At 68.7% G+C, this 25,636-nt stretch overlaps 1 protein-coding gene across 7 annotated transcripts in view; it reads left to right on the top strand.

Annotated features, from left to right (window-relative positions):
* The window catches only part of LOC142823440 (cGMP-dependent protein kinase 1-like), a 49,420-nt gene that overhangs the window by 371 nt on the left and 23,413 nt on the right, over positions 1-25,636 (top strand). For 3 of the 7 annotated variants that reach the window (XM_089776959.1, XM_089776954.1, XM_089776958.1), the window contains exons 2-15: positions 3,520-3,654; positions 4,791-4,910; positions 7,015-7,468; positions 9,118-9,284; positions 11,014-11,127; positions 11,250-11,355; positions 12,233-12,296; positions 12,905-12,982; positions 14,973-15,061; positions 15,448-15,513; positions 15,928-15,981; positions 17,207-17,251; positions 18,785-18,911; positions 23,642-23,772. In XM_089776959.1, the coding sequence (XP_089633085.1) occupies positions 3,567-3,654; positions 4,791-4,910; positions 7,015-7,468; positions 9,118-9,284; positions 11,014-11,127; positions 11,250-11,355; positions 12,233-12,296; positions 12,905-12,982; positions 14,973-15,061; positions 15,448-15,513; positions 15,928-15,981; positions 17,207-17,251; positions 18,785-18,911; positions 23,642-23,772 (1,703 nt within the window). In that variant the 5' untranslated portion in view covers positions 3,520-3,566. Of the gene's footprint in view, positions 1-982; positions 1,147-3,519; positions 3,655-4,790; positions 4,911-7,014; positions 7,469-9,117; positions 9,285-11,013; positions 11,128-11,249; positions 11,356-12,232; positions 12,297-12,904; positions 12,983-14,972; positions 15,062-15,447; positions 15,514-15,927; positions 15,982-17,206; positions 17,252-18,784; positions 18,912-23,641; positions 23,773-25,636 lie in introns of those variants that run through there. The other 4 variants (XM_089776957.1, XM_089776956.1, XM_089776955.1 and 1 more) reach the window with 4 other exon arrangements.

The raw sequence follows: 25,636 nt of genomic DNA, 5'->3' as shown, positions 1-25,636 counted from the left end.
GGGTGGGGCTGACTCGTGGACAGAACTGTGGGTTACAGAATCCATCTGGGCAGGCAGCGTGGCCCGTTGGCCCATCACGAGCTGGGGGGAGCCCTGCAGGTCTTCCCCAGCCAGCAGGATGGTCTGAGCCCTCCAGGGCAGTTCCGAATGGGCCTCCAGAGCAAGAGCCTGCCGGGACACTGGCTGGAAGGAAGGGCTAAGGGGTCCCTCATGCTCCAGGCCAGAGCAGAGCTGCTGGGCTCAGGAAGGCCGTTTTGGGCCAGGAGACAGCGTGGCACAGTGAACTGCTTAAGCACGCCCCTGCCCAGCCTGACTACTAGCCACTGATGGGCCTGTCTGCCAGGAACTGATTCATGTTTTGTTAAACCTGCATCTGCCTTTGGTTTTTACAGCATCCCCTGGCAAGGAGTTCCACAGGTTGGCTGAGCGTTGTGGGAAGAAATCCCTCCATTTGCTGTTGATTTCACCGGGTGCCCTCTGGATCTTGTGTTACAGGAAGGGGGGAATAAGCATGTGACAGGAGCGGCAGGGGAGCGCCCTGGGAGGAAGCCACCCTCTTTCCTGGCTCCTTCCTGACTGTGCTGGGGAGCCCTGGGACCTGCTCGTTACGGAGCCAGGAGCCGGCAGCCGAGGGATGTCACAGCCCTTGGTGCGGGGCCTGCTCAAAGGCTTTCTGCAAAGCCAAGTGGTCCCCGAAAGCCGGCTGTCCCCCAGTCAGCACAGAGCCCCGCCGTGTCCCAACGGCCCTGGGCCGTGCAGCCAGTGCGGTGAGGGGCTGCAGCAGGGGCACCTGAGTGAGGACCCGGGCGTGTTCTCACTACGTGCCCCCCAAACCATTCAGTGCCTCAGTTTCCCCGTGCTGCCCCGGGGCTGTGAGGCTGGGCTGGCTGTGCGCCACGCGCAGGCGGTGCTGGGCCAAGGCAGATGAGCAGCTCCCCCCCGTGTGCACATGAGTCAGCGCCTGGCTCTTCCCTGCCGGCGTGTGGGAGGGAGCAGGCAGCCGCCAGGCCTGGCTGGGGAGATGCACCGGAGGGAGGGCTCGGCTGGGGCGGCCCAGCCCCTGGTTAATGTGTCATCAGGCCGGGCGTAGCCGGGGGCTGGAGCCAGGTAGCCCCGCCATGGAGTGAGCCGCGCGGCTGGGCACAGGTAGGTCGGCACCTGGCCAGAGGGCAGAGTCAGGGACGTGGGGGAGGGGGCCGGGCGCTGCACGGCTGGGGTGCCAGATTCGGGGGGCCCCCGCACCAGTGGGTGCTTGTCTGGCAGGGCAGGGGGCCTGGGCAGCTGCACATCACCCCTAGGGAGTGGGGTCCAGCCTAGGGCGAGTGGGGGGCACCGGGGCCCGCAGGCCTGGGGTGTGTCCGGTGCCAGCGGGCTCCACATGGCAGCTCCGCACACGCTGCAGCTGCTGCTGGGGCTCCCTGTCCTTTCCGCCCGCCCCTTGCCCAGGGCGGAGGCGCTGAGGCTGTGGCCCCCGGGGCACACGCTGCAGGTGGGGGCAGAGCCCCGCGGTGCCCGGTCCCCCGCAGGGCGCAGTGCAGGGGCTGGCTGGGGGGTCCTGGCGCTCGGCCGGGGGGGGCCGGGAGGCCACCGGGCTCCCCATTACCCTGCCCGCACCGTGCTCCAGCCGCTCGTGTGACGGGGGTGCCCCAGACTGGCCCTGCCCCTGCAGGGGAGGGGCACCACCCTGCGCCCCTTCTCGGGGAGCGGGCGGGGGCAGGGCCCCTGAGCTGCATGGCCCCTTTTCCGCCCCCTCCTGCTGTGAGACTGGCCCAGCTGGTGTGGGGGAGGGGTGGAGAGCGCCTCTTGCCGCAGCTGTGATTGGCTGCTCCTCCCCCAGGGGCGGGGCCAGTCAGAGGTGCCGGGCTGCCCCCTGGCTGCCCAGACTGTCACTCCAGCTTTTTCCAATTTTTATTAGAGACTTTTTCAAAATTTGGCCCATCTACACTGGGCCAAATTTCGGAAAATCCCCCTTTTGGAGGAGCCCTTCCTCCTCGTGGAAGGAGGAAGACAGGGCTTCCCATGGAGCGTGTCTTCTCTTCCGCAAAAAAAAGCGGATGAGCAGACACATTCCCTGGGCGTGGTGGAGTTTTTCCGGGATACCACCGCTTTCCCGAAACAACCCCCCCAGTGTAGCCGTACCAACAATAACATGGGTTGTCGTGTAAGTGCCTCAAATGGGCAACCGGCCGACTTTCAGACTGGAGAGAGTAGCTAGCGGGTCCCTCGGGGTCCTGCAGGGACCAGTCCCAGTCCACATAGTCCTGAATGAGCTGGAGAAAGGGGCCAACAGGAGCTCACACTGGTAGATGATACGAACTACAAAAGGATCTCCCCAAACTGGGCGACTGGGCAGCATGGTGGCGGAGGAAATTCAATACTGCTACATGCAAAGGCGTGCCCATTGGAAATACAACCCCACCAATATGTACACGGCGCCGGGGTCTACGTTAGCTGTCACCGCTCAAGGGAGAGATCTTGGAGCCACTGTGGGTAGTTCCCCAAAAGGGCATTCAAGACAGAAAATAACGTATTGCCTCTATAAATGCACGGGATGTGCACATCTTGAATACTGTGTGCAGGTGTGGTTGTTCCTAAGGAGGAGTTATTTACGCCTCTTGACACAAGAACGAGGCGGCACTCAATGAAAAAGGAAGTTTTTCTTCATGCAGAGCAAAGTCAACCTGTGGAACTCCTTGCCAGAGGATGTGGGGAAGGCTAGAATTTTAACAAGATTCAAAGAAAGACAGATCCATTCATGGAGGCTAGGTCCATCGATGGCTGTTAGCCAAGATGGGCAGGGCTGGTGTCCCTGGCCTCTGTCTGTCAGAGGCCGGGAATGGGTGACAGGGGAGGGATCACTGGATGGTTCTCTGGTCTGTTCCCTCCCTCTGGGGCACCTGGCATAGGCCACTGTCGGCAGACAGGACCCTGGGCTGGATGGGCCTTTGGTCTGTCTCCAGGAGGCTGCTCTACGTTCTTGGTCCTGTCCAGTCCCTTCCCAAAGTGCCAGGCAGTGTTGCTTGGTGCAGTTACACAGCTCCTGTGTCCCACCCCAGCAGTGGCTGTGGGGTAAATACGGCATCAGACACAGGCTGAGTCGCTACACTTCTTCAGTACCCCTCAGCAGGGCTCTCTGGGGTTGTGTGGAGCCCAGGGCCCGTCCCAGCGCACGTGAGGCAGGAACAGACCACAGTGAGACGACAGGCAAGAAGTTATGGCAGGGGAAGCAAAGACAACGTGGAGAGTTTCTGACCCGCTGTGTGACTCAGTTTCCCCACTAGCCCCTGGGAGTGAGGTGCGAATCCCAGCTCTGCAATGGGAGGCGGGACCTGCTGGGGTCTCGGGGCGACTCCGTTTGGGTTCCTGCTCCCTGGCGGTTTCTGTGGGGCCTGGGACTGTCGCGGGACCCGGCAGAGGTGCTGGGCCAAGGGTCCTGGGGGTGTATGTGAAGCTGGAGGGGAGGAGGCTGGGGAGGGCAGAAACAGCCTCTACATAGCTAGGGCATGTCTCTGTCCCCAGCAGGCACCGGAGGCTGGGCGTCCCCTGCCCGCGCCCTGGGCTGGCACATGGACCGCCGGCTGCGCCAGCTGCGGCTGCAGGAGGAGCGGGCGTATCTGCAGAGCGTGGCGCGGCGCAGTGGCTCGCAGGAACAGGGTAAGGGGGCAGCTGGGGCTTGGCCACAGGGCAGGGGCACAGCAGGCCGTGGCCCACCCCTGCCAGCGTGCCCAGTGCTCCAGCCCGGGAGAGGGGCCGGGGGCTGGACCAACCCAACTCAATCCGCCCAGCCAGGCCCTTGTCCAGCGGGGACATAAACCCCTCTAGGGATGGAGACTCCCCCCTCCCCAGGGAACCCAGCCCAGGGCTTCCCCCCCCCCGCCCCGCCTAGGGGAATCCTTTGTCCTGATCTCCTACCTAGACCCCCCCCTGCAACGTGAGCCCATCGCGCCTCGCTCTGCCCCCACTGAGCCCAGCCTCTCTCCAGCCCCTCTGGACCCCCGGCAGGGAGCTGCAGGCTGCTCTCAAACCCCCCCTCGCTCTGCTCTTCTGCAGACTGAACAGACCCAAATCCCTCTGTGACGGCCAGTCAGGTCCCCCCGACCCTGCACCCCCGGAGCAGCCAGAACAGGCTCCGCCGGCCGGTAGAACAGGGGGGTTCTTGCCCCTCCGGGACAGCCCAGCACAGACGGGACGGGGCTGCAGGAGTCAGGCCAGGACCCCTTGAGATGGGTCCCTGGGCCCCTAGATTCCAGCCCCCTCCCTAGGCTGGTCCCTGCATGAATCCAGCCCCAGACTGCCCCTCCCCCAACACTCACTTCCCTAGTCTGACCGGTTGGGTCTTTGTCTACCTGGCTTAGGCAGCCCCCCGCTGGGCCGTGCTCACAGGCAGAGGCCAGTAGGGGTCAGTCACAGCCCACAGCCCAAGCACCGCACCCAGCACGGGGACTGACACTGCGGCACCACTCGTGGGTGAGTCCGTGGGAACCGCACCTCCCCGCACAGCGGGATCCCGGGATGCAGAGCAGACAGCCCCCCTACGCCACACCCTCAGCCTCTCCTCCTAGGCCATGTGCTCCAGCCCCCGAATCAGTCTGGTCGCCCTTTGCTGGACCCTCTCCAATGCGTCCACGCCGTGCCCCTGGCCCGAGCGCCTGACCTCAGTCCTGGGCAAACGGGCTGAAGGAATAGGAGTCGAGAGCATCGTGGTCAGCTCTGCAGGCGGCACAAGGCTGGGGTGGGCGGATTGCCCACACTTGGGGGCACAGAGCTGAGATTCAGTGGGGCCCTGACAGGTTCGGTGGCTGGGCTGCAGACAGTGAAGTGGAATTCAGCACGGACGCCAGGTGCCGCCCTCGGGAGGAAACCCCAATGCACGGACCTGGCCTGGGCGGGGACTGGCTGGGCAGCACAATGTGAGTTCTCTGGTGAAACTCCCTAAATCCCGTTTCTCCACATGGGCACCGCATGTAGCCAGAGCGCTTTCATGGCCGGCTGTGTGCCTGTCTTCAGCAAAGCCAAAAGATGGAAGCGACGCCCGGCTGGCTTGCTGCCCCATAGCATTCGCTCCAGAGGGGACCTGTGCATCTCCACGTGCTTTGTGGAGTTTGTTTGCCATTCAAAAGCTTGCAGCATTCTGCCTCTGGTCTGTACTTTGCAGGCCTACTGGGGCGGGGGGCAGTTACTGCACAGTAGGGTTCTCTAGGGAGGGAGTGGAATTGTTATGCTTAAACGAAGCACACGAGATCTTTTCTAGGGGAAAAGGCAGTACGCCGCATGGACTGAGAATACAACAGTTGCACATGCTTTTCAGACACACACACACACACACACACACACACACACACACACACAGTCCCGCCAGATCAATCTAGTGGCCACCCAGATCGATCACGGAGGGGGAGCAGGGCCTTTGTCGGTCGCGATCCGATGCTCTCCTGGAGTTGGTGGCAGGACGAACCCGAAGTTCCATAGCCAGGCACCCTGCTGTTCTCAGCCTTTCCTGTGTCGCTGTCTGTGAATTCCGCTGTGTCAGCCCGTGACCGGCGTGTTACCTTGTTGATGTCAGTCATTCCCAAACATCTCCAGAGCTCATCCTGTAATCAATCGTCTTTTAGGGGTGCCAGCTCCACTTTAAAGACGTCAATCTGCCAACCCGGTCACTCCTTGGCCATGGGTACGCACTGGTGGGAACTGGTGGTTTTTCTGACGCCAATCAGTCTGTTTTCACCCATGCTCATCTTTCCTTCTTTGGCCATCTAGTTCTGAGCAATAACCTTCGCACCTTTATCTCGACACACACATACCACTTCCACACAAACAGTCTTTTACAAGGCCTTTCGAAGAGAAGCATGACGTTAGTGTCTCATATTGGGCAAAGCAAGAGGCATTGTAAATCAAACCATTAAAACTTCAGCCTTCGACATCCCTCTAGTCTCATTAACATAGACACAGAACCAAAACTCTATTTCCTTCCTTACTAAACTCACCTAACTTTAAAACGAAAGGGAATACAATGCTAACGTGCCTGTACATTGCTACATTCTTAAACCTACAAAATACAAATACAAAAAGAATAAAACTTTCAGTCCTAACAGAATCTCCATCCCTAGAGGTGTTGAAGTGCCGGCTGGACTAAGCCCTGGCTGGGATGATGGAGTGGGGGCTGGCCCTGCTTTGGGCAGGGGGTGGACTCTACCCACCCTGGGATTCTGTGAGCTGCCCTGGGGCCTGGCAGGTCAAAAGGACCCCGGGTTCCCTGCCACCACCGTGGCTACTGCAGCAGCAGTTGGAGGCCAGGCCCCTTAAATTGCCACCTGACTGGTGCACTTGGGCAGCGCTGGAGGGCTGGTGGGGCAGGTTAGCCCCCAGTCCCTCCCCTTCCACCAAGGCCCTGCCCCTTGCGGGAGCATGGAGCCGACACCCTAACCTTTCCCCGGCCAGCAATTCCGTCACCCCCCCCCATCCCTGGCAAGGTTTGTCAAAGCCGAGTTCAGTGGGCACTGAACAATGGCAGGTGCAGACCCTGCAGCCTTTTGCTCCTCCCCCTCCTGAGTTTATTTCTGACGCCATGTCCCGTGCCTCTGCCCCAGGCACGGGCTGGCGACGGCGCGTCCTGCTGAGCCACCCACACGCCCGGTGTCCAGCCTCCCCAGACCCTTTTGATGCTCCCCACTGGCTCCGGCTACTGGCCAGCGAGGCCTCTTCCCCGCGCCGCTGGCGGCTGCCCCGCATCTTGAGCGATTGCGCCCTTGTGTGCTCCAGCACATGTGGGCTCCTTGTGAGCCATGGCCCCAGGCCAGATTCCCGGGGGGGTCATGTTAATCAGCCCGGTGCAGACGAGGGTGTGAGGTGCAGCTGGTCCCTGAGGCGCTGCCTTGTGCACCAGGGCGTGCGCCGTGCCCTGGAGACGGGCTCCCTGCGTGACATGTTGGCGGAGGGGCTGCCGCAGGGGTCCCTACGGGCGTGTGACACTCCAGTAGTGCCCTGCGGGAGCCTCACATCCTCCTCTCCCCACAGCCACAGGCGAGGCGCCGGAGAGCAGCGGGATGCTGGAGAACAGCGGGGCCCCGGAGAGCAGTGGGACGCCGGAGAGCAGCAGGGCTCCAGAGAGCAGGGGGGCGCTGGAGAACAGCGGGGCTCCGGAGAGCAGGGGGGCGCCGGAGAGCAGCGGGACACTGGAGAACAGCGGGGCCCCGGAGAGCAGTGGGACGCCGGAGAGCAGCAGGGCTCCAGAGAGCAGGGGGGCGCTGGAGAACAGCGGGGCTCCGGAGAGCAGCGGGACACTGGAGAACAGCGGGGCCCCGGAGAGCAGTGGGACACCGGAGAGCAGCGGGGCTCCGGAGAGCAGGGGGGCCACAGACCAGGCGGATGCGGACGGCGGACGGAGGCAGAGCCGGGCCCATCCCATCGTTCCCGAGCCTCTCACTAGTGACACGGCCCTGCAGGTGCCCCCCGTGCCTATGTCAGCCAAGTAAGCCCTCGAGCAGGGCACAGACAGCCCAGGGGGCTCTGCCCCTCCCCCAGGGCACCCCAGCCAGCCGGCTCCTGCGTGGGTCAGGCTCCGGCAGGGCCGTGGCGAGGTTGCCAGGCCAGGCTGCTGGCAAAGGGAGCTCCCGGCTGCTACTACCCAGCTCCTGGAAGCGGCCAGCACGTCCCTCTCCCTGAGCGCCAGCTCTGCAGCTCCCATTGGCCAGGAACAGCGGCCAATGAGAGCTGCCGGGATGGGGCATACGGGCAGGGCAGTGGGCAGAGCCGTCTGGCTGCCCCTCAGCCTCAGAGATGGAGGGACACGCTCCCTGCCCGGAGCCTGCACCCCGAACTCAACCCATCACCCCAGCCCCTGTCCCAGCCAGGTGAAAATGAGAGGGATTGGGGGATGGAATGAGCAGGGGTGGGGCCTTGGGGTAGGGGCGGGGCCTCAGAGAAGGGGCGGGGCCTCAGAGCAGGGAGGCGTCAGGGAAGGGGCAACGGAGCAGGGCCTCAAAGTGGTGGGTGCTCGGAGAAGGGGCAAGGGGGCAGGGCAGGGTGCTTGGTTTCAGCAGTCAGTGAGTTGGCAGCCCCAGCAGGGTCTCCAACGGGGCAGGGGTGCAGCAGGACAGGGAGGGCAGGGGGGTGCAGTGGGACGGGGAGGGCAGGGGGGTGCAGCGGGACAGGGAGGGCAGGGGGGTGCAGTGGGGCAGGGAGGGGGTGCAGCGGGACGGGGAGGGCAGGGGGGTGCAGTGGGGCAGGGAGGGCAGAGGGGTACAGCGGGACAGGGAGGGCAGGAGGGTGCAGTGGGGCAGGGAGGGGGTGCAGCGGGACGGGGAGGGCAGGGGGGTGCAGCGGGACGGGGAGGGCAGGGGGGTGCAGTGGGGCAGGGAGGGGGTGCAGTGGGGCAGGGAGGGCAGAGGGGTACAGTGGGACAGGGAGGGCAGGAGGGTGCAGTGGGGCAGGGAGGGGGTGCAGTGGGGCAGGGAGGGCAGGGGGTGCAGCGGGACGGGGAGGGCAGGGGGGTGCAGTGGGGCAGGGAGGGGGTGCAGTGGGGCAGGGAGGGCAGAGGGGTGCAGCGGGACAGGGAGGGCAGGGGGGTGCATTGGGGCAGGGAGGGGGTGCAGTGGGATGGGGAGGGGGTGCAGTGGGGTGCAGCAGGACGGGGAGGGCAGGGGGGTGCAGCGGGGCAGGGAGGGCAGTGGGGTGCAGCAGGACGGGGAGGGCAGGGGGGTGCAGCGGGGCAGGGAGGGCAGTGGGGTGCAGCAGGACAGGGAGGGCAGGGGGGTGCAGCGGGGCAGGGAGGGCAGTGGGGTGCAGTGGGGCAGGGAGGGCAGTGGGGTGCAGCGGGGCAGGGAGGGCAGGGGGGTGCAGCGGGGCAGGGAGGGCAGTGGAGCAGAGGTGCAGCAGGGCGGGGGGGGGGGATGCAGTGGAGCAGGAGTGGGGTTATACCACTTAGGGGAACAGCCTGTGGCCTGCCCATGAGAGGACGCAGCATCCGGCTGGCTCCCGTGGGCTCCGGGCCGTGGCAGGTGCCAGGACGGCCCCGCTCTGGCAGCCACGTCCCTGCCCTGGGCTGTGGGGGCTGGGGCATTGCCTGCTGGGGGCGCGTGGGGGCCCCTGAAGGGACCTGCCCCCATCTCTGCCCCCCAGGGACTGCAGCCTGATCGCTGGGGCCGTGCAGCGCAGCGCCTTCCTGCGGCTGCTGGGCGAGGGCCAGACGGACGCCCTGGCACGGAGCTTCACGCCGGCCCGGCACAGCCCTGGGCACCTGGTGCTGGCCGAGGGCACCCACGGGGATGCCATGTACATTGTCGCTGGTGAGAGCTGGCCCTGCCTGGTGTGTGTGTGCCAGCCACATCCTGTGTGTGTGCCAGCCCTGCCCTGTGTGTGTGTGTAAGCCAGCCACATCCTGTGTGTGTGCATGACCTGCCCTGTGTGTGTGCCAACCACGCCCTCTGTGTGTGAGCCCTGCCCTGTGTGTGTGCCAGCCCTGCCCTGTGTGTGTGCCAACCCTGCCCTGTGTGTGTGTGTAAGCCAGCCACATCCTGTGTGTGTGCATGACCTGCCCTGTGTGTGTGCCAACCACGCCCTCTGTGTGTGAGCCCTGCCCTGTGTGTGTGCCAGCCCTGCCCTGTGTGTGTGTGTAAGCCAGCCACATCCTGTGTGTGTGCATGACCTGCCCTGTGTGTGTGCCAACCACGCCCTCTGTGTGTGTGCCAGCCACATCCTGTGTGTGTGTGCCAGCCACATCCTGTGTGTGTGCATGACCTGCCCTGTGTGTGTGCCAACCACACCCTCTGTGTGTGTGCCAGCCACATCCTGTGTGTGTGCATGGCCTGCCCTCTGTGTGTGCCAACCCTGCCCTCTGTGTGTGCCAACCCTGCCCTGTGTGTGTGTGCCCTGCCCTGTGTGTGTGCCAACCCTGTCCTGTGTGTGTGAGCCCTGCCCTGTGTGTGTGCCAACCCTGCCCTGTGTGTGTGAGCCCTGCCCTGTGTGTGTGCCAGCCCTGCCCTCTGTGTGTGTGCCAACCACGCCCTCTGTGTGTGTGCCCTGCCCTCTGTGTGCCAGCCCTGCCCTGTGTGTGTGTGTAAGCCAGCCACATCCTGTGTGTGTGCATGACCTGCCCTGTGTGTGTGCCAGCCCTGCTCTCTGTGTGTGTGCCCTGCCCTGTGTGTGTGATCCAGCCCTCCCCTAGCCACATCAGATGCACCATCAGGGGCTCATCCCCCTACACCTCCACTGCGTGATCCATGGGTCACGTGCCAGCAACGCCCCTCTGCCACATTGGCAAACCGGGTAGTCTCCGCGCCCGCTGCAGGTGAACGGGTGCCAATCAGACACCAGGAAAGGTAACACCCACACACCGGAAGGGAGGGGGAGGGGAACCTTCTTTGGGTCGGGGGCCCCTGAGCCACAGAAAAATCAGGTGGGGGGCCACACACAAGAGAGAAGGAAAACCCCACACCCCAACCCCTCGCTGCCATGGCCCCCGACTGTGAAGGGGATGCGAACACCAGAGCTGGGGTGCCCAGCCTAGTTGAGTCTGTGTGCTGTGGGGAGGCCGTGGGGGGCTGGAGCGCCAGCGTGGGCTCCCCAGTGCTGGTGGGGGCTGAGCCTTGGAGGTGGGATTCTGGCAGGCCGGGGCCGCATCCAGCTGCCAGGCCTGAGGCTCGCCACCCCTGCTGTGGGGACAGACTGTGACCTGCGGGGCCGCTCAGCGCTGGCTTTGAAGGCAGCCAGCCTGGTCCAGGCCGAACTGGAGTCGCTAGCAGCTTAGTGCTGAAGACGGGTGTCAGCGGGGTGATGCAGTGCAAAGGCCATTCCCCCCGCTCTGGATAGCCACATCTCCACCCTGCTGCTGCGGAGCCGCTCCCACCCTGACGCGATCCACCTGCTCCCGCCCAGCCCGTGCCCAGCCAGCCGAGGCCGTGGCCCCAGTGGTACCCCTGAGGCGCGTGCCCCAGTCAGTGCGGGGCTCCTCGCGGGTCCTGCCCCAGGCAAGGCGGGGCGGGGATGTCGTCCCACTTGGGGGCCTTTCCTCTGCAGAGGGAGAGCTGGGCGTGACCCAGCGCGGCCGCCACCTCCGCACGCTGCTCCCGGGGGACGTGTTCGGGGAACTCGCCATCCTGTACGACTGCAAGCGCACGGCCACGGTCACAGGTGAGGGCTGGCGGCCCTGGCTCCGCCCCGGCCCCACGGTGCCCCCCGCCCTGCCCCCTCGCAGCCGGGTCCTGTGAGAGCTGGGACCCTCCCCGCAGCCCCCAGCTAACTCTTGTCCCCAGCGCTCACCCAGGTCCGGCTCTGGGCCATCGACCGGCAGAGCTACCGCGCCATCGTCACCAGCCAGGCCAAGCGCCGGCGGGCAGAGATCCTGGACAGCCTCAGAGAGTGAGGGGGGGCAGCCCGTCGGGGGGTGCCCATGGGGGCAGGGTCTGTTGGGAGCAGGGAGAGAGTCCATAGAGGTGGGACAGGGGAAAAAGGAGGGCCCATGAGGAGTGGGTGGGAGCACTCATGGGGGGCAGGGCCCATCAGGAGCAGGGGCGGAGCGTCCATAGGGGGCAGGAAGGGGCAGGGCCCATGGGGGACAGGGCCCATCGGGAGCAGGGGGGGAGCACCCATGGGGGGCAGAAGAGGGCAGGACCCATGGGGGACAGGGCCCATCAGGAGCAGGGGGAGCGCCCATGGGGGACAGAAGGGGGCAGGGCCCATGGGGGGCAGGGCCCATCAGGAGCAGGGGGAGCGCCCATGGGGGACAGAAGGGGGTAGGGTCCATGGGGGGCAGGGCCCATTGGGAGCAGGGGGGAGCGCCCATGGGGGGCAGGAGGGGGCAGGACCCATGGGGGGCAGGGCCCATGATGAGCAGAAGGGAGGAGCGGGACCCATGGGGGACAGGGCCCATGGGGGGCAGGAGGGAGGAGCGGGACCCATGGGGGGCAGGAGGGAGGAGCGGGACCCATGGGGGACAGGGCCCATGGGGGGCAGGAGGGAGGAGCGGGACCCATGGGGGGCAGGAGGGAGGAGCGGGACCCATGGGGGACAGGGCCCATGGGGGGCAGGAGGGAGGAGCGGGACCCATGGGGGACAGGGCCCATGGGGGGCAGGAGGGAGGAGCGGGACCCATGATGAGCAGAAGGGAGGAGCGGGACCCATGGGGGGCAGGGCCCATGGGGGGCAGGAGGGAGGAGCGGGACCCATGGGGGGCAGGGCCAGGTCTCTGGCTGGGTGTGGGGTGCCCGTGTGCTGACAGGGCCTCCCGCCTCCCCAGGGCGCCGGCGCTGCAGGGCCTGGCGGACGCCCGGCTCTCCAAGCTGCTGGACGCCATGGAGGAGGTAGGCGCTGGGGCTGCCCGAGGGACCCCGCCGGGGGGCAGAGCCCAGGTGGCGCCAGCCGCCGGCCTGGCACATGTGGGCACGGCCGGGGGAGCCCCTGGGCTGCCTGGTCCCATGCTGGGCGTGGGGGGGGGCAGTGGCAGGGCTGGCCCCACAAGGCTGCTGCGACGGCGCGTCGGGGTCCCCCCGTCCTGCACCCCAGAGCAGCCAGAACAGGCTCCGCCGGCCGGTAGAACGGGGGTCAGTGCCCCCCAGGACAGCCCAGCACAGACGGGCCGTGGCTGCAGGAGTCAGGCCAGGGTGCCCCAGACCCCTTGGGGGGGGTCCATCGCCCCCAGACCCTCCGCCTAGGCTGTTCCCTTCCTGGTTCCCAGCCAGCAGCTGCCCCGCTCCCGGCCCTGCCCCAGCCAGGTGCCCCCCTGGGAAGAGTTTTGCTAACTGCCCAGGCTGGGCCGGGTGTCTGGGCCAATCCACACGTGGGGGAGTCCGGGGGATCCCCCAGCCCAGCGCAGGGGCCCGGGTCACAGAGCAGCCCCCCCACTAGGCCACAGAGGGGTCCGTCCGTGGGACTGTCCCGTGACGCGGCCCGTCCGTGTGTCCGTCCGCAGTGCACGTTCGCTCCCGGAGAGGCGATCGTCCGCGAAGGGGACGAGGGCAAAAACTTCTACATCATCCTGAGAGGAGAGGTGGGTCCGGCCAGGCCTGGCACTACCCCTCCTGTCCCCTCCCCCGCCCTGCATGGGGACTACCCTCCCCTCCCCCGCCTGCCCGGGGAACTACCCTCCCCTCCCCCGCCTGCCCGGGGAACTACCCTCCCCTCCCCCGCCTGCCCAGGGAACTACCCTCCCCTCCCCCGCCTGCCCGAGGAACTACCCTCCCCTCCCCCGCCTGCCCGGGGAACTACCCTCCCCTCCCCCGCCTGCCCGGGGAACTACCCTCCCCTCCCCCGCCTGCCCTGGAACCTACCCTCCCTTCCCCGCCTGCCCGAGGAACTACCCTCCCCTCCCCCGCCTGCCCGGGGAACTACCCTCCCTTCCCCGCCTGCCCTGGAACCTACCCTCCCCTCCCCCGCCTGCCCGGGGAACTACCCTCCCCTCCCCCGCCTGCCCAGGGAACTATCCTCCCTTCCCCGCCTGCCCGAGGAACTACCCTCCCCTCCCCCGCCTGCCCGGGGAACTACCCTCCCCTCCCCCGCCTGCCCAGGGAACTACCCTCCCCTCCCCCGCCTGCCCGGGGAACTACCCTCCCCTCCCCCTCCCTGCCTGGGAAACTACCCCTCCCCTCCCCCACCTACCTGGGGAACTACCCTCCCCTCCCCCTCCCTGCCCGGGAACTACCCCTACCCTCCCCTGCCCTGCCCGGGGAACTACCCTCCCCTCCCCTGCCCTGCCTGTGGAACTACCCTCCCCTCCCCCGCCTACCCAGGGAACTACCCTCCCCTCCCCGCCTGCCTGGGAACCTCACCTCCCTCCTCCGCCTACCCGGGGAACTACCCTCCCCTCCCTGCCTGGGAAACTACCCCTCCCCTCCCCTCTCCCACCTACCTGGGGAACTACCCTCCCCTCCCCTGCCCTGCCTGGGGAACTAGCCTTCCCTCCCCCGCCTGCCCGGGGAACTACCCTCCCTTCCCCCGCCTGCCCGGGGAACTATCCTCCCTTCCCCTCCCCCGCCTGCCCAGGGAACTATCCTCCCTTCCCCTCCCCCGCCTGCCCAGGGAACTATCCTCCCTTCCCCTCCCCCGCCTGCCCGGGGAACTACCCCTCCCCTCCCCCGCCTGCCCAGGGAACTACCCTCCCCTCCCCCGCCTGCCCGGGGAACTACCCCTCCCCTCCCCCGCCTGCCCGGGGAACTACCCCTCCCCTCCCCCGCCTGCCCGGGGAACTACCCCTCCCCTCCCCACTCTTCTGAGGCAACCTCTCCTGCCCTGCAAGGGCTTGGGGCAGGGCAGCCTGCCCCCCTCTGCCCTGCCCCAGGGTACTTGGGAAGAAGCCCAGGAGCTGCAGCTCCCACCTGGCCCTCCGGTCGCCTTGTCCCCAGCAGCCCCTCAGTCCAGCCGGGCACCTCGCGCGCCCGCCTTCCGCTGGGCCAGGCCATGGGGCAGCCCCCCACGGCCCCGCTCCCCTCAGCCCAGGTCTAAACAGCGCCCGACCTCTGCCTGCCCCCCACCTCAGCCCCCCAGACTGGGCCCCCTGCCCGCCCTGCCCCCGCCTCAGCCCCCCCAGACTGGGCCCCCTGCCCCTCGCCTCAGCCCCCCAGGCTGGGCCCCCTGCCCGCCCTGCCCCCGCCTCAGCCCCCCAGGCTGGGCCCCCTACCCGCCCTGCCCCCCACCTCAGCCCCCAGACTGGGCCCCCTGCCCGCCCTGCCCCCCACCTCAGCCCCCAGACTGGGCCCCCTGCCTGCCCTGCCCCCCACCTCAGCCCCCCAGACTGGGCCCCCTGCCCGCCCTGCCCCCCACCTCAGCCCCCAGACTGGGCCCCCTGCCCGCCCTGCCCCCCACCTCAGCCCCCCAGACTGGGCCCCCTGCCCCCCACCTCAGCCCCCAGACTGGGCCCCCTGCCCCTTGCCTTAGCCCCCCAGGCTGGGCCCCCTGCCTGCCCTGCCCCCCACCTCAGCCCCCCAGACGGCCCCCTGCCCTCCCAGCCCCCAGGACCGATGCGGCAGCCCGTGTCCCTGCAGGTTCGGGTCAGCCGGAGCGTGAAAGGGCAGGAGGAGCCGATCCGGGTGCTACGAGCCGGTGACCACTTTGGGGAGCTCTCGCTGCTGCGGTAGGTACCGGCCCAGAACCCCTCCGCCCTGCCTGGCTGGCCCCGCACACCCCCCACAGAACCCCCCCCATGCACACACTGCGGAGCCCCCCACACACGCCCCCCGCAGGGCCCCCCACACGCGCACACCACGGGGCCCCCACACGCGCACACCATGGGGCCCCCCACACATGCACACCATGGGGCCCCCCCACACGCACACACTGCAGAGCCCCCCATAGGCACCCCCCACACACGCCCCCCACACGCGCACACCATGGGGCCCCCCCACACGCGCACACCACGGGGCCCCCCACACGGGCATGTTCCTTCAGGCCTGTGATCTTACGTCTCCTGCTCCTGAAGCCCCCCGCACGGCCCCCCTCATGCCTCCCTCCTCTCCGCAGCAACATCCGCCGGACAGCCACCTGCCGGGCGCTCGGCGAGGTCACCTGCATCACCCTCACCAAGGAGTAAGTCAGCCCGGGAGGGGAGTGGGGTCTAGTGGTTAGAGTGGGGGGGTAGGGAGCCCGGACTCCTGGGCTCTCCCCCAGCTCCGGAGGGGGGTGGGGTCTAGTGGTTAGAGCGGGGAGGTTGAGCCAGGACTCCTGGGATGTAACCTGGCTGTGTGAGGGGAGTGAAGTCTAGTGGTTAGCGCAGGGAGGCTGGGCGCCAGGACGCCCGGGTTGGATGTCCGGGTTGGGGGAGGGGACGGGGTCTTGTGTTTAGCCAGGACTCCTGGGTTTCCTCCCCAGTGGTGGGCCTGGCCAAGTCCCTTTGTCTCTGCCTCTCCCCCGTGGGTCAGGGGCTGCTCTTGCCTTGACTCCCATGGACAGAGGCTGGGCTCCCCCGGCTGGTCCTGCCAACCGCCCCCTTTCTCCCTGCAGAGACTTCCAGGAGATCGGCCCCTGCTGCCCCACGCCCCTGGAGCTCGCAGAGCCGTGAGTGTCTGGGGGGGCCCCTCCGTGGGCCGGGCATCCCTCAGGCCTGTGCGGGGCATGGGGGTGGGTGCCAACGGGAGGGATTGCTAGGGGGCCATGGGGAGGTGGGTGCTATGGGGCAGTGGAAGGCAGGAGGTACCATGGGAGGCAGGTACTATGGGAAGGTGGGAGCAGGGGTGCTATAGGGTTGGTTGCCATGGGCAGGTGGGTGCTATGGGGAGGGGGTTGCCATGGGGATGGGAGGTGGGGGAGGCCATGGGGTGCTGTAGGGGAGATGGTTGCCAGGGGGATGGGAGATGGGGGAGGCCATGGGGTGCTGTAGGGGAGATGGTTGCCCGGGGGATGGGAGGTGGGGGAGGCCATGGGGTGCTGTAGGGGAGATGGTTGCCAGGGGGATGGGAGGTGGGGGAGGCCATGGGGTGCTGTAGGGGAGATGGTTGCCAGGGGGATGGGAGGTGGGGGAGGTCATGGGGTGCTGTAGGGGAGATGGTTGCCAGGGGGATGGGAGGTGGGGGAGGTCATGGGGTGCTGTAGGGGAGATGGTTGCCAGGGGGATGGGAGGTGGGGGAGGTCATGGGGTGCTGTAGGGGAGATGGTTGCCATGGGGACGGGAGGTGGGGGAGGTCATGGGGTGCTGTAGGGGAGATGGTTGCCAGGGGGATGGGAGGTGGGGGAGGCCATGGGGTGCTGTAGGGGAGATGGTTGCCCGGGGGATGGGAGGTGGGGGAGGTCATGGGGTGCTGTAGGGGAGATGGTTGCCAGGGGGATGGGAGGTGGGGGAGGCCATGGGGTGCTGTAGGGGAGATGGTTGCCAGGGGGATGGGAGGTGGGGGAGGCCATGGGGTGCTGTAGGGGAGATGGTTGCCCGGGGGATGGGAGGTGGGGGAGGCCATGGGGCGCTGTAGGGGAGATGGTTGCCAGGGGGATGGGAGGTGGGGGAGGCCATGGGGTGCTGTAGGGGAGATGGTTGCCAGGGGGATGGGAGGTGGGGGTGGCCATGGGGTGCTGTAGGGGAGATGGTTGCCAGGGGGATGGGAGGTGGGGGAGGCCATGGGGTGCTGTAGGGGAGATGGTTGCCAGGGGGATGGGAGGTGGGGGAGGCCATGGGGTGCTGTAGGGGAGATGGTTGCCAGGGGGATGGGAGGTGGGGGAAGGGGCGGTGGGAGGCAGGGGGCCGGGAGGCAGGGTAGCCCCTGCCTGACTGTTCCCTTCTCTGCCCCTGCAGGGAGGTGGCCGGGCGGGAGGCCCCTGCCCCGGCTGAGCCGGGATGGTGAGTGGCCGCCCGGGCAGCTGTCGGGCACACGGGGGTCCCCACCCAGCAGAGCGGCTCCTTCCAGGAGGGGTTTTCAGGGAAGATCAGGGGCTCAGCGGCATCTCCTGCAAACCCCGGGCCCTGGGGGCTGAGGCAGCTGGCCGGGGCCGTGGAAGCCGCCTGCGCTGTGCTGGGGCTGTGGGACTGAGTGCTGGGGGGTTGCTGGCGCCTGGCGGAGCTGGGTTGAGTGGGGTGACTGTGGGGCTGAGCCCCTGGGGGTGGGATCAGAGGCTGGGGATGTAAATCCACGGGATGCCCACGCCTGGAATGCTGCGTCCACGTGTGGTCGTCTCACCTCACAAAAGGTCTCTTGGCATTGGAAAAGGGTCAGAGAAGGGCAATAAATATGCTGAGGGGTTTGAAACAGGTCCTGTCCGAGGAGAGATTAAAGAGACGGGGACTGTTCAGCTTAGAAAAGAGGAGGCTGAGGGGGGATAGGACAGAGGGCTATGAAATCATGACTGGTGCAGAGAAAGTGAATAAGGCAAAGTCATCGACTTGTTCCCATAACACAAGAACTAGGGCTCACCCAATGAAACGAACAGGCAGCAGGTTTAAAACAAACCAAAGGAAGTTTTTCTTCACTCAGCGCACAGTCAACCTGTGGAACTCCTCGCCAGAGGACGTGGTGAAGGCCAGGACTTGAACAGGGTTCAAAAAAGAGCTAGATCCATTCCTGGAGGTTAGGTCCATCAGTGGCTCTTAGCCAGGCTGGGCAGGGCTGGTGTCCCTGGCCTCTGTTTGTCAGAAGCTGGCAATGGGCGACAGGGGAGGGATCCCATGAGGATTCCCTGTTGTTTTCCCTCCCTCTGGGGCACCTGGTATTAGCCACTGTGGGCAGACAGGACCCTGGGCTGGAGGGACCCTTGGTCTGATCCTGTATGGCCGTTCTCATGGTCACATCCTGTGGGGGAGGCAGGAGCTGGGGGGGAGGGGGTCACAGTCTGGGGAGAGCTAAGGCTGGGAGGTTACAGCCATAGGGAGGAGACATGGGCTGGGGGTCACAGCCTGGGGGGCAGGTGGGACTCAGGGGGCCACAACCAGAGGGAGGAGACATGGGCTGGGGGTCACAGCCTGGGGGGCAGGTGGGACTCAGGGGGCCACAACCAGAGGGAGGAGACATGGGCTGGGGGTCACAGCCTGGCGGGAGGCAGGAGCGGGGGGGGTCACCGCCACAGGGTGGGGAGCTCAAGCTGTCAGACACCCCCCCAGGCGCTGGTCCGTGCAGCTGGCGGCCTGGCTGGACTGGCGCTGAGCCCCTGGGGGGCAGTTCTGGGTCTCTCCCCCGTCCCTCGGGCAAAGGCCCCTGGCCGGCCCCATGGGAGGCCCAGGCGTGAGCAGGCCACAGTGGGTGAGGGGCTGTGGGAGGGCTGGGGGTGAGCAGGACCTGCCCTGATTTGCCCATCCCCTGGGTGCAGGGCTCAGCACCGGCCGGGTGGGGCAGGTGCCCCCCGCGTGTGCAGCCTCTCACCGAGCTGTCGCTCCCCGCAGCGCCCCAAGCCCCGAGGCAGCCCCGGCCCCGCGGCTCCAGGACCTGGCGGCCGTGTGCTACGAGGACGGGCCGCACCAGGGCCTCCCCGTCATCCTGGGCACCGGCGGCTTCGGCCGCGTTGAGCTGGTGAGACCGAGCAGCCTGTCGCGTGGCAGGTTGGGGGGCGCGTGGGGAAGGGTCGCTCCGAACCAGGGCGACTTCCAGCCCGGCCGGGGGCCCTCCCTGTACGGCCCCAACCAGCCCCACCAATCCTGGCTCTTCCCTGCGCTGGCCAGTGCGGAGATTCACCAGCAACCCCCTCAGACACCCAGTGCCCCCCAGCACCCCCACACAGGGGAGAGGTTCTAACCCCTCCCCCACCTTCCCTCAGACACCCCAGTGCTCCCTGTGCCCCCCAGCCCCCCCCACACAGGGGAGAGGTTCTAACCCCTCCCCCACCTCCCCTCACACACCCCAGTGCTCCCTGTGCCCCCCAGCCCCCCTCACACAGGGGAGAGGTTATAACCCATCCCCCGCCTCCCCTCAGACACCCCAGTGCTCCCTGTGCCCCCCAGCACCCCCACACAGGGGAGAGGTTCTAACCCCTCCCCCACCTCCCCTCACACACCCCAGTGCTCCCTGTGCCCCCCCAGCCCCCGTCACACAGGGGAGAGGTTCTAACCCATCCCCCAGCTCCCCTCACACACCCCAGTGCTCCCTGTGCCCCCCAGCCCCCTCACACATGGGAGAGGTTCTAACCCATCCCCCAGCTCCCCTCAGACACCCCAGTGCTCCCTGTGCCCCCCCAACCCCCCTCACACAGGGGAGAGGTTCTAACGCCTCCCCCACCTCCCCTCACACACCCCAGTGCTCCCTGTGCCCCCCCAGCCCCCCTCACACAGGGGAGAGGTTCTAACCCATCCCCCATTGCCCCTCAGACACCCCAGTGCTCCCTGTGCCCCCCCAACCCCCCTCACACAGGGGAGAGGTTCTAACGCCTCCCCCCACCTCCCCTCACACACCCCAGTGCTCCCTGTGCCCCCCCAGCCCCCCTCACACAGGGGAGAGGTGATAACCCATCCCCCACCTCCCCTCACACACCCCAGTGCTCCCTGTGCCCCCCCAGCCCCCTCACACAGGGGAGAGGTTATAACCCATCCCCCACCTCCCCTCAGACATCCCAGTGCTCCCTGTGCCCCCCAGCCCCCTCACACAGGGGAGAGGTTATAACCCATCCCCCACCTCCCCTCACACACCCCAGTGCTCCCTGTGCCCCCCCAGCCCTCCCTTACACAGGGGAGAGGTTATAACCCATCCCCACCTCCCCTCAGACACCCCAGTGCTCCCTATGCCCCCCAGCCCCCCTCACACAGGGGAGAGGTTCTAACCCATCCCCCACCTCCCTCAGACACCCCAGTGCTCCCTGTGCCCCCCAGCCCCCCTCACACAGGGGAGAGGTTCTAACCCATCCCCCACCTCCCCTCACACACCCCAGTGCTCCCTGTGCCCCCCAGCCCCCCCCCACACAGGGGAGAGGTTCTAACCCATCCCCCACCTCCCCTCACACACCCCAGTGCTCCCTGTGCCCCACAGCCCCCCTCACACAGGGGAGAGGTTCTAACCCTCCCCCCGACTCCGGACAGGCTCTCCCAGTGCCAAAGGAGCAGCCCCAGCCCCAGGGCGATTTACCCCTCAGGTCTCACCCCAGGGCTCGCTGGGCCCGGCCTTTGGCATCTCCCATCTGGGGGTTGCTGGTGCAGAAGGAAGAGGCCGGGAGGGGGGTGTGAAGGGAACAAGCGACCCCCCCCCCACGGCCAGGTGCCGGGTGCAGGCGTGTGGGGGGTGGACAAGCTGCTGTCGGACCCGTCTCTGGCGCTCGCCCTGGGCCGGGCCGTCAGCCCTTCCGGGCCCCGCTCACCTGCCGGCTGCAGGGTCCCAGCGAAGCCCCCGGCCCGGCGCAGAGCCCCCCAATCACAGGGGCGTGGGCGCGTAGAAACTGCCTCAGCGAAGCGTCCGCTTGCAACAGACGCCTCACGTGGCCACCGTGGAACACGTGGGGCAACCGCCCGGCAGCGGGTGCAGCTCCCCCTCCAACGCGGGAGAATGTCCCCCCATGGGGTGGGCCTGCTCTACACAGTGGGGGTGCCCCACAGCTCCCGGCTTGCGGGGAGAGCCCTCGCCCCGCCCGCCGCCCTGCCCGGCCTGAGTCCTGCCCCCTGCCCGGGCCCGGCCTTGCCTGGCGTTTGCGCCCCGGTGGCTCTCCGTGGCATGGCTGACTGGGCGGGGGGCAGTCCAGCTGGCGGCGCCGTGGGGCTCAGGCAGGCTCCCCCCCGCCGCCCGCCTGGTCCACCGAGGCAGGAGGCAGCCAGCAGGACTGGGCGAGGGGACCCGGGGTCTTGCCCCTGCTCTGAGCACCAGCTGTGCGGCTCAGGGCCTGGGGGGCAGCGCCAGCCTGGGGGCAGCACAGAGTCCCGGGCTCCTGCGCCTGCCAGACACGCCGGCTGCTTCTGCCTTCCCGGGAGCTGTGAGAGCGGGCGGAACGGAGCCCTGCGCCCCCCGGCCCGCTGAGAGTGAGCGGCAGGCGGGGGGGAACAAGCAAGGGGGGGGGATGGAGCGAGATGGGGCGGGGCAAAGGTGTTTGGTTTTTGCCTGCCATGCCCAGCCTTGAGGCAAGACCCCCTCCCCGTGTCCGGGGCGCAGCCCCTGCTTTGCCCCCCAGGCCCTGCCTGCCCCACCCGGCCTTGAAGCTAGACCCCGCCCTGCCCTGCCCCTCACCCACCGGCCCGCCCCGCCTGCCCCCAGGCCCTGCCTACCCCACCCGGCCTTGAAGCTAGACCCCGCCCTGCCCTGCCCCTCGCCCACCCGCCCGCCCCGCCTGCCCCCAGGCCCTGCCTGCCCCACCCGGCCTTGAAGCTAGACCCCGCCGTGCCCTGCCCCTCGCCCACCCGCCCGCCCCGCCTGCCCCCAGGCCCTGCCTGCCCCACCCGGCCTTGAAGCTAGACCCCGCCGTGCCCTGCTCCTCACCCACCCGCCCGCCCCGCCTGCCCCCAGGCCCTGCCTGCCCCACCCGGCCTTGAAGCTAGACCCCGCCGTGCCCTGCCTCTCACCCACCCGCCCGCCCCGCCTGCCCCCAGGCCCTGCCTGCCCCACCCGGCCTTGAAGCTAGACCCCGCCGTGCCCTGCCCCTCGCCCACCCGCCCGCCCCGCCTGCCCCCAGGCCCTGCCTGCCCCACCCGGCCTTGAAGCTAGACCCCGCCGTGCCCTGCTCCTCACCCACCCGCCCGCCCCGCCTGCCCCCAGGCCCTGCCTGCCCCACCCGGCCTTGAAGCTAGACCCCGCCGTGCCCTGCCCCTCGCCCACCCGCCCGCCCCGCCTGCCCCCAGGTCCTGCCTGCCCCACCCGGCCTTGAAGCTAGACCCCGCCGTGCCCTGCCCCTCGCCCACCCGCCCGCCCCGCCTGCCCCCAGGCCCTGCCTGCCCCACCCGGCCTTGAAGCTAGACCCCGCCGTGCCCTGCTCCTCACCCACCCGCCCGCCCCGCCTGCCCCCAGGCCCTGCCTGCCCCACCCGGCCTTGAAGCTAGACCCCGCCGTGCCCTGCTCCTCACCCACCCGCCCGCCCCGCCTGCCCCCAGGCCCTGCCTGCCCCACCCGGCCTTGAAGCTAGACCCCGCCCTGCCCTGCCCCTCGCCCACCCGCCCGCCCCGCCTGCCCCCAGGCCCTGCCTGCCCCACCCGGCCTTGAAGCTAGACCCCGCCGTGCCCTGCCCCTCGCCCACCCGCCCGCCCCGCCTGCCCCCAGGCCCTGCCTGCCCCACCCGGCCTTGAAGCTAGACCCCGCCGTGCCCTGCCCCTCGCCCACCCGCCCGCCCCGCCTGCCCCCAGGCCCTGCCTGCCCCACCCGGCCTTGAAGCTAGACCCCGCCGTGCCCTGCTCCTCACCCACCCGCCCGCCCCGCCTGCCCCCAGGCCCTGCCTGCCCCACCCGGCCTTGAAGCTAGACCCCGCCGTGCCCTGCCTCTCACCCACCCGCCCGCCCCGCCTGCCCCCAGGCCCTGCCTGCCCCACCCGGCCTTGAAGCTAGACCCCGCCGTGCCCTGCCCCTCGCCCACCCGCCCGCCCCGCCTGCCCCCAGGCCCTGCCTGCCCCACCCGGCCTTGAAGCTAGACCCCGCCGTGCCCTGCTCCTCACCCACCCGCCCGCCCCGCCTGCCCCCAGGCCCTGCCTGCCCCACCCGGCCTTGAAGCTAGACCCCGCCGTGCCCTGCCCCTCGCCCACCCGCCCGCCCCGCCTGCCCCCAGGTCCTGCCTGCCCCACCCGGCCTTGAAGCTAGACCCCGCCGTGCCCTGCCCCTCGCCCACCCGCCCGCCCCGCCTGCCCCCAGGCCCTGCCTGCCCCACCCGGCCTTGAAGCTAGACCCCGCCGTGCCCTGCTCCTCACCCACCCGCCCGCCCCGCCTGCCCCCAGGCCCTGCCTGCCCCACCCGGCCTTGAAGCTAGACCCCGCCGTGCCCTGCTCCTCACCCACCCGCCCGCCCCGCCTGCCCCCAGGCCCTGCCTGCCCCACCCGGCCTTGAAGCTAGACCCCGCCCTGCCCTGCCCCTCGCCCACCCGCCCGCCCCGCCTGCCCCCAGGCCCTGCCTGCCCCACCCGGCCTTGAAGCTAGACCCCGCCCTGCCCTGCCCCTCGCCCACCGGCCCGCCCCGCCTGCCCCCAGGCCCTGCCTGCCCCACCCGGCCTTGAAGCTAGACCCCGCCCTGCCCTGCCCCTCGCCCACCCGCCCGCCCCGCCTGCCCCCAGGCCCTGCCTGCCCCACCCGGCCTTGAAGCTAGACCCCGCCGTGCCCTGCCCCTCGCCCACCCGCCCGCCCCGCCTGCCCCCAGGTGCGTGCCCGGGACCAGCTCTTCGCCCTCAAGCGGATCCGCAAGGACCACGTGGTGCGGAGGCAGCAGCAGGAGCACGTGCACACGGAGAAGCGGGTGCTGGAGCGGAGCCGCTGCCCCTTCGTCGTGCGGTAGGCACCGCCCCGGGCACTGGAGGGGCTGTCTGGGGAGGCTGCCCCACAGGAGTGGGGGTGTTAGTGAGGGGGGCACGAGTGGTGTTGGGTGGCTGCCCTAGGAGGGGGGCACTGGCGGGGCTGTGGGGTGGTTCAGGGGGGCGCTGGGGGGGTCAGTCAGGGCGTACTGGGGGGGCTGTGGGGTGGTTCAGGAGGGCACTGGCGGGGCTGGTGGAGTCATTCAGGGGGCACTGGGGGGCTGTGGGGTGGTTCAGGGGGGCACTGGTGGGGCTGGTGGGGTCATTCAGGGGGGCACTGGCGGGGTTGTGGGATGGTTCAGGGGGGCACTGGTGGGTTGTGGGATGGTTCAGGGGGGTGCTGGTGGGGCTGGTGGGGTCATTCAGGGGGGCACTGGCGGGGTTGTGGGATGGTTCAGGGGGCACTGGCGGGGCTGGTGGGGTCATTCAGGGGGGCACTGGCGGGGCTGTGGGGTGGTTCAGGGGGCACTGGCAGGACTATGGGGTGGTTCAGCGGGGCGCTGGTGGGGCTGGTGGAGTCATTCAGGGGGCACTGGGGGGCTGTGGGGTGGTTCAGGGGGGCACTGGTGGGGCTGGTGGGGTCATTCAGGGGGCACTGGCGGGGTTGTGGGATGGTTCAGGGGGGCACTGGTGGGTTGTGGGATGGTTCAGGGGGGTGCTGGTGGGGCTGGTGGGGTCATTCAGGGGGGCACTGGCGGGGTTGTGGGATGGTTCGGGGGGCACTGGCGGGGCTGTGGGATGGTTCGGGGGGCACTGGAGGAGCTGGTGGGGTGGTTCAGGGGGGCACTGGCGGGGCTGGTGGGGTCATTCAGGGGGGCACTGGGGGGGCTCTAGGGTGGTTCAGGGGGCACTGGCAGGACTATGGGGTGGTTCAGGGGGGCGCTGGTGGGGCTGGTGGGGTCAGTCAGGGGGCACTGGGGGGGCTGTGGGGTGGTTCAGGGGGGCACTGGTGGGGCTGGTGGGGTCATTCAGGGGGGCACTGGCGGGGTTGTGGGATGGTTCGGGGGGCACTGGTGGGGTTGTGGGATGGTTCAGGGGGGCACTGGAGGAGCTGGTGGGGTCAGTCAGGGGGCACTGGGGGGGCTGTGGGGTGGTTCAGGGGGGCACTGGCGGGGCTGTGGGGTGGTTCAGGGGGCACTGGCGGGGCTGGTGGGGTCATTCAGGGGGGCACTGGCGGGGCTGTGGGGTGGTTCAGGGGGCACTGGCAGGACTATGGGGTGGTTCAGCGGGGCGCTGGTGGGGCTGGTGGGGTCAGTCAGGGGGCACTGGGGGGGCTGTGGGGTGGTTCAGGGGGGCACTGGTGGGGCTAGTGGGGTCATTCAGGGGGCACTGGCGGGTTGTGGGATGGTTCAGGGGGGCACTGGCGGGGTTGTGGGATGGTTCAGGGGGGCGCTGGCAGGGCTGGTAGTGTCATTCAGGGGGGCACTGGTGGGGCTGTGGGGTGGTTCAGGGGGGCACTGGCGGGGCTGAAGGGTGGTTCAGGGGGGCACTGGAGGAGCTGGTGGGGTGGTTCAGGGGGGTGCTGGTGGGGCTGAAGAGTGGTTCAGGGGGGCACTGGCGGAGCTGAAGGGTGGTTATGGGGGGCACTGGGGGGCTGTGGGGTGGTTCAGGGGGGCACTGGCAGCGTCAGTGGGGTCGTTCAGGGGGGCTCTGGCGGGGTTGTGGGATGGTTCAGGGCGGCACTGGGGGGCTGTGGGGTGGTTCAGGGGGGCACTGGCAGCGTCAGTGGGGTCGTTCAGGGGGGCTCTGGCGGGGTTGTGGGATGGTTCAGGGCGGCATTGGGGGGCTGTGGGGTGGTTCAGGGGGGCACTGGCGGGGCAGTGGGGTGGTTCAGGGGGCACTGG

Source organism: Pelodiscus sinensis, chromosome 3 (genome assembly GCF_052426305.1).
Source record: "Pelodiscus sinensis isolate ZL-2025 chromosome 3, ASM5242630v1, whole genome shotgun sequence".
NCBI lineage: Eukaryota > Metazoa > Chordata > Testudines > Trionychidae > Pelodiscus > Pelodiscus sinensis.
Note: the sequence above shows the minus strand (reverse complement) of the source record. Positions and strands in the feature narration are given on the sequence as shown.